Below are 7,044 nucleotides of genomic sequence, written 5' to 3'. Positions count from 1 at the left end.
CAGAATATTTATTTATTCCTATTAATATTATTACTTATTTTGTTGCTGTTGCTAATAAAATCACTGTAACACACTGCATGTCTTGGCTCATTATTTTACGTTGAGAAAACTTTTAAGCATTCGCTATCATCATGTAATAAACTCTTAGTCTTATTTTTTCAGTTATTTAATTCTGAAATTATACAGCTGTATTGTCATTATTAGTATAGATTGTCTGCGTCGCTCTTGCGTAGCAGCTACGCACATCTGACGTCCTCGAGCACGTTTCCGCAATGAATCCTGGGAGGAACTGCGTATTTGGCGGAATGTTTGAACAATTTACACAAACCCGGGCTCGTGATGACAGCGAAAAAGCACAAATAATGTAACACCGACTCGGTGATATATTATCTCCAGACATTCTCTACAACATGGAGGGCAGGGGCAGTCAGGAACAACACGAGCGAAAGGAAATCGCTAAACTGACGCAGATGAAGTCGAAAGTAAACAGACTGAGACGGAGCCCTAAAGCAGCGACACTGAACCCCGGACAGATCCCCAACACGGGTAACAAATCACCCCAAAAACAGACAGAAACTGCCTCTGGCGTATCTGACTCACTCATGACCAATTTGAAAGCTCCAACTTCTTGTTTGAACGTTGTATTGCTTTTATGTAAAGTATTTAGTTCAGTAATACAATGTGTCTATATTTAAGAAAGAGACCCTGGACCACAAAACCAGTCATAAGTGTCCATTTTTTGAAGTTGAGATTTATACATCATCTGAAAGCTGAATAAATAAGCTTGTATGGTCTGTTAGGATAGGACAATATTAGGCAGAGATACAATTATTTGAAAATCAGGAATCTGAGGGTGCAAAAAAATCAAAATATTGAGAAAATCACCTTTAAAGTTGTCCAAATGAAGTTCTTAGCAATGCATATTACAAGTTTTGATTTATTTACGGTAGGAAATTTACACATGGAACATGATTTTTGGCATAAAAGAAAAATGGATAATTTTGACCCATGCAATGTATTGTTGGCTATTGCTACAAATATACACGTGCGACTTATGACTGGTTTTGTGCTCCAGGGTCACATATAGTAGTGCAAACTTTAAGAAAAATGCTCTGGCCAGTCTCAGACTTGACCTCTATTTGATGATTTACATTATCTTGATTGAACCATCTTTTGACAGTTTATCAAATATCACTAAAAAGTTTCTGCATTAAGTAATTAATGTGTATCGCAGTACTGTCAGATGCAGCCATGTTTCTGTATAAAAGCAGGTGTTTTTGAACTGCATGTGTTTTATAGCAGAGTTCAAAACCCCTACACGTCCAGCGAGAGGCCAGTTCAGGAGACTGATACCTGACGACTCGCCCAGCAACGATCCGGATTTTCATCAAGATATTATATGGGATACGACATCTCCGTCACCCATTCGACGTGGTATGCATTTCTATTAGACTTGTGCATTTTGAAATTCTTCTTTAAATGTGCAGTATCAAAGTATGACATGAGTGTATTTATTTTCAGGTCGTGGACAGAGGAGAGCTGCAAATGCCAGAGCGGTGGATATATCGGACATTGCCAATCGGCTCGCTCCAAAGGTTTGCTCGAGGAACACACACTACCACACAGTGTTTTCAGTTCAAAATGAGTTGTGTTATTGTCACATGCTGCTTTGTGATGTATTTGTTTGTTTATAGAATGGAAGACTAGAAGAAGCGGATTCATCTTTACTGCAGTGGATTGGGGACAGTGCCGTTCCCTGCACACCAGAAGTACAGCAACCCAAAGTCAAGCCCATGTCGACAAAGTAAAGGAATCTTTAGACACCTTACGATTCGATCAGATTCCAATTCTACTTAATAAATAAATAAAATAATTAGTTTTAAATTATCTAAATATAGTGTACAAAGTACATACAGGTGCATCTCAATAAATCAGAATGTTGTGAAAAAGTTTTCAAAGTCAGAAAAGTGATTAATTTAACTTCTGCATGGACCATCTGTCCATATGTATAGGTAGGAATAATTTTATATCACAGTAGCTGTGTATAATTTAGTTAATCTTGCTCTAAATTCAATGGAAAAAATTATTTAATAAATAGTTATGTGTGCTTTTGCATTATCAATTGAATAAATATTTATAAATTCAATGTACTTTATGTAAGTCGTATTCAAATAATTATCTTTTTTATTATTTACTCTTTATTTGAAACTTGTTGGATCCAAAAGGTCTAATTATTTGTAATTGTTTTGCTACACAAACAGCTTTGCATTATTATAAATACTATATCAATGCAGAAAGTTGCAAAGTTGTTTGTTTATGCATCAACTATGCATTGAAAAATGGGTATAAATGATATAGGAAAATGTATCATCATGTGTATTTAGTCTAACGTCTGCTGATGTGTATGTCGCAGACAGAGCACTGTGGAAGATCTAATGCGGCTGGCGAAGCAGTTTGACTTCAACATGAAGCAGGATGAAGCTCAAGAACAGAGCTCAGATGCACCAGGTTCAAAACGTTCTGAAGAACAAGGGCCGCCACATGACGACCGATTCACAACAGCCCACAGCGAATCTGCTGTAAAACCCAATGAGAAACCTGTTGATGAAAGGGGACTTTATCAGGAGATGGACGATGATCTTGATTTCCTTTTTGATGGGCCGACCCAGCGGCTCAGTGGGCGTCTTAGTCAGGCAACAGATTATCGTACTCAGGAAGTTCCTGAGAGAAATCTCAGCATTGTGAAAGCCAGCGTTTCACAAAAAGGTTCGGTGTTCATTACGATAGAAAACCATGGCAGTAAACAAGTTAACAAGGCTGATGGTTTTGATGATGACTGGAACAGTGACGGTTTACTCGATGACTCGTTGCTTCTGGAGATGACGCAAAAATCTGAGCTCAATGATGTTTCCACAATGCAACATTTCCAGCCAAACACCAAAGAGATGCTGCCGTCCACCAGCCTCAGTACTATTAAACCACCTCATTCAAATCCTCCCAGCATGCATCCAAAGTTTAACATTAAACAACAACGAGAGAATGCCGTTAAGGCCAAAGATGGCTTTAGTGATGTTTTAGATGAAGACCTGGACTCTTTTTTTGCATCTGATGACATCTGGGATGACGGAGTGGAGGACGATGATCTGTTTTGTGAGGCGTGTGATAATCTTGAGGAGTTATCTGGCAACGCTGAAACCCCAGCCACAAACAACCAACAAAACACTGCAAAAGCACTACAAAACAAGCTGTACGGCCCCTCCGAAACGGCCAGTCAGCAAACGGTGTTTGCTCAGCCTTATCCATCCAAAAAGCCGGCAGCTAATGTTTCCATGTGCAGTGCAAACACATCAGTGTCTCTGTACGGCCAGAAAGCTCATGCGGTGAACTCTGGGCCTGCAGGACTCGGCTCTAATGTGTCATGTGATGCAACGAGACCATCTGGCCCCTCAAGTAATGGACTGTATAAATTCAAACAGGTGAGAAGCTCCTCTGTGGTGGGACAGGGGACCTGTTCTGTTCCCCCCACACAGCAGGGTCACGAGAGGGGCGTGCTGGCCGTCCTCCAATCAGATGTGACAACAGCAGACAGTCATCAGTTCAAAAAGCCGTACAGTGACTTGTTCAGGTCTGCGCCGGTCATTTCCAAAGGTACAGTTAATGCCACATGCTCTTTGCTTTATTACTGTAGTGTGCAAGTGTTACGTAGGGGGATTTTAACTTTACTTTTGATCAAGTTTATATTATTATATGTGACTCTGGAACACAAAACCAATCTTAAGTCGCACGGTATAATATTTGTAGCAATTGCCAACAATACATTGAATGGGTAAAAATGTAAAGATCATGTTCCATGAAGATATTTAGTAAATTTCCTACTGTAAAAAAAATCAAAACTTAATTTTTGATTAGTAATATGCATTGCTAAGAACTTCATTTGGACAACTTTAAAGGCGATTTTCTCAATATTTTGATGTTTTTACACCCTCGGATTCCAGATTTTCATATAGTTGTGTATCGGCCAGATATTGTCCGATCCTAACAAACCATACATCAATGGAAAGCTTATTTATTCAGCTTATAAATGCACAGAAATGGACCCTTATGACTGGTTCTGTGGTCCAGGGTCACGTATTAATAATTTTTATAATTATATAAAAAAAAAAGTAAAATACTGTAAAAAAAAAAAAAAAAAAAAAAAATTTTTTTTAAATAATCAAGGATTCCACATTGTTTTTCACTAAATTAGCAAAATGAAGCATATATAATAATTTTCATTTACATGCAACCATATAATCAATAATAATTAACAATATTTTGCATAGTCACTTAATTGTACACAGGCAAAATAATCATAATGAACATATGTATAATATACACTAACATTGAAAAGTAATAAACAGTAAATATTGTGGAATATTATTACAATTTAAAATAACTGTCTATTTGGATATATTTTAAAATGTAGCTTATTCCTGTGACTTTTCAGCATCATTAATCCCAGTCTTTAGTGTCACATGATCCTTTGATGCTCAAAAGTAGAAATAGTCTTTCTGTAACATTATAAATGTTTTTACTGTGACTTTAGACCAATTGATTACCTCGTTGCTAAATAAAAGTATTAAATAGTTTTTCTTGTATTAAAAAAACACTTGAATGGTATTGTAGGTCCTAGATCTGTTAAATAATTAACATTTATTCAATTAAAAACCCTAGATCTTGGCTTTATATTCATGAAATATCGGACTTGCATCAAGGTTTCCAAAATGAATGTTATTTATTCACTGTTTTTCTGTAGATGCGTGCGACTCTGAAGCCGTGAGGTGCAGTGATGCTGAGATCGAGAGGAAGAAGCAGCAGGCTATGGAGAGGCGGAGACTCCGTATGCTGGCCAATCAGAACCTCGGAGCTCCTGTCTGATTCACTCTTACTGTGGAGATGCAGAACGAAAACAGGTATACGTGTATATAAAGAGTTACAGTGTGTCTACACCACAACAATAGCTATTCCCATTATAAGCAACACATCTTTGCGATTTTATTGATTTATAATGGGAGTGATCTAGTTTTCCGCATCATGTGGACCAAAACTCTTTAGGAACAAGGTTGTTTTAAGGGTCATTTGTATGTGTACAACATTTGACTGCTCAAAAAAACTATGCTTAGTCACATGCTTAGTATTATGCTTGTTTGGGCATCAGAGAGCAGATCCTAGATCAACACTTGTTCTGATAAACCTGTCTGCTGACCTTCTCAACAGATCCCCATTTGTCATTACTAAAAATCAGTAGTTTTTTCACCTCAGTTACTTTTATGCAAATTTTATGTAAACTGTATAATAAATATTTTCCTTTAATTCCTTTAAAAAATGTAATGTTTACATTGCTTAAAGTAAATCACTCTTGTTCGGTATTTTATTTTATGATGATGTAGAAGAAATTTTTACAAACTTTGGTTGGTTGATTTTATTGTTTTTGTCCTTTTATGAGTCTAAAAGAAGCAGCCCAGAATATTAAAGTGAGTAATGTATAGTATTTATGGAGTTGGAATTGTCAATGTAATTAAGGCAAGAATAAATAACTTTAATAAAAATATTCTGGATTTTTCATCTAACTGAATTTTATCTAAGTTATATCAAAAGCTGCAGACTGATATGACCACACTGACTCTTATAATGCATTTATTTTCATGATCCCACAGTCATGGAACGCTAATTGAGATGTTTTCAGAAAATTAGTCCTAGAAGCCATAAAAAGTGGAAAAGTTATGGATGCAATTAACATAAATTTGTATTGATCTTTTTGCTGGCTCTTCTTTTAAACGTGCTTATATTGTTATTAGTGACCCTAGACCACAAAACCAGTCATAAGGGCCATTTTTTGGAAACATAAACTTTAATAAATAAGCTTTCCATTGATTTTTTTTGTTTGTTTGGATTAGACAATATTAGGCTGAGATATAACATTTGTGAATCTGAGGGTGCAAAAAAAATCTAAATATTGAGAAAATCGCCTTTAAAGTTGTCCAAATGAAGTTCTTAGCAATGCATATTACTAATTAAAAATTACGTTTTGTTATATTTACGGTACAAAATTTACAAAATATCTTCATGGAACATGATCTTTATTTAATATCCTAATGATTTTTGGCATGAAAGAAAAATCTATAATTTTGACCCATACAATGTATAGTTGGCTATTGCTACAAATATACCCCAGCGACTTAAGACTGGTTTTGTGGTCCAGGGTCACATTTGCATTTTCAGATTGACTGCCAAGCATATTTCAAGGAATAGTTCACCCAAAATAGAAAATATGCAGACAATTTACTCAGCCTCAGGCCATTCAAGATGTAGATGAGTTTGTTTCTTCATCTGAACAGATGTAGAGAAATTTAACATTTCATCACTTGCTCACCTCTGCAGTGAATGGGTGCCGTCAGAATGAGAGTCCAAACGGTTGATAAAAACATCACAGCAATCCACATGACCATCAGTTAACATCTTGCGAAGCTGAGTGAAACAAATCCATTAAGAAATGTTAACTTTAAACTGTCGTTTCAGTCCTACAAGTCCTGAAAAAGTTGCCTTATCTGAATCAGGAGAGAAATATGCACAGATCAAGCACCGTTTACAAGCAGAAACAGTTCTAAGCAAATATTAAACTAGAGTGGTGAGGATTACTTGTGGATTATTGTGATGTTTCTATTAGTTGTTTGGACTCTCATGCTGACGGCACCCATTCACTGCAGAGGTGAGCAAGTGATGAAATGTTAAATTTCTCTACATCTGTTCAGATGAAGAAACAAACTCATCTACATCTTGGATGGCCTGAGGGTGGCTTCTCAGGGAAACGGGTGTAATGTTGTGCAAGGCTCCTCCGTGGGTCTGATTCTCATCATTAGCTCTCTGACACCTGTCTGACGCCGCTGTCCTCAGACACCTGCGGCGCACATGAGTGCTCCTGAAAGTCGAGTCTTGTTATCAGGCTGCCGGTGTGTAACTGTAGCTAGCGCACAGAACTATGAAAGCCCCTGCGGGCCGGGGATG

General features: G+C 36.9%; 1 protein-coding gene across 2 annotated transcripts; it reads left to right on the top strand.

Moving 5' to 3' along the window:
* The first annotated feature begins 254 nt into the window (after positions 1–254).
* LOC306874433 (uncharacterized protein) lies at positions 255–5,796 on the top strand. 2 transcript variants are annotated; one of them, XM_079424477.1, is made up of 6 exons: positions 255–546; positions 1,300–1,434; positions 1,522–1,595; positions 1,695–1,804; positions 2,414–3,648; positions 4,796–5,796. In XM_079424477.1, exons 1-6 carry the CDS (start codon positions 411–413, stop codon positions 4,915–4,917), a joined length of 1,812 nt encoding a protein of 603 aa, XP_079280603.1. In that variant the 5' UTR covers positions 255–410; the 3' UTR covers positions 4,918–5,796. The 2 variants fall into 2 exon arrangements, with proteins under 2 accessions (XP_079280603.1, XP_079280604.1); XM_079424478.1 differs by having other exon boundaries at positions 429–546; positions 1,303–1,434; positions 4,796–5,607.
* Positions 5,797–7,044: the final 1,248 nt, after the last annotated feature.

This window comes from Barbus barbus (genome assembly GCF_936440315.1).
Source record: "Barbus barbus genome assembly, chromosome: 8".
NCBI lineage: Eukaryota > Metazoa > Chordata > Actinopteri > Cypriniformes > Cyprinidae > Barbus > Barbus barbus.
This window is presented reverse-complemented; position numbering and strand designations above follow the sequence as displayed.

Bases quoted from the DNA above. Each gene is read 5' to 3' on its own strand.
- LOC306874433 (XM_079424477.1), top strand. From the start codon at position 411: ATGGAGGGCAGGGGCAGTCAGGAACAACACGAGCGAAAGGAAATCGCT. The intron at 547-1,299 runs GTAACAAATCAC...TGTGTTTTATAG, and splicing joins CGGACAGATCCCCAACACGG to CAGAGTTCAAAACCCCTACA. The intron at 1,805-2,413 runs GTAAAGGAATCT...TGTATGTCGCAG, and splicing joins GTCAAGCCCATGTCGACAAA to ACAGAGCACTGTGGAAGATC.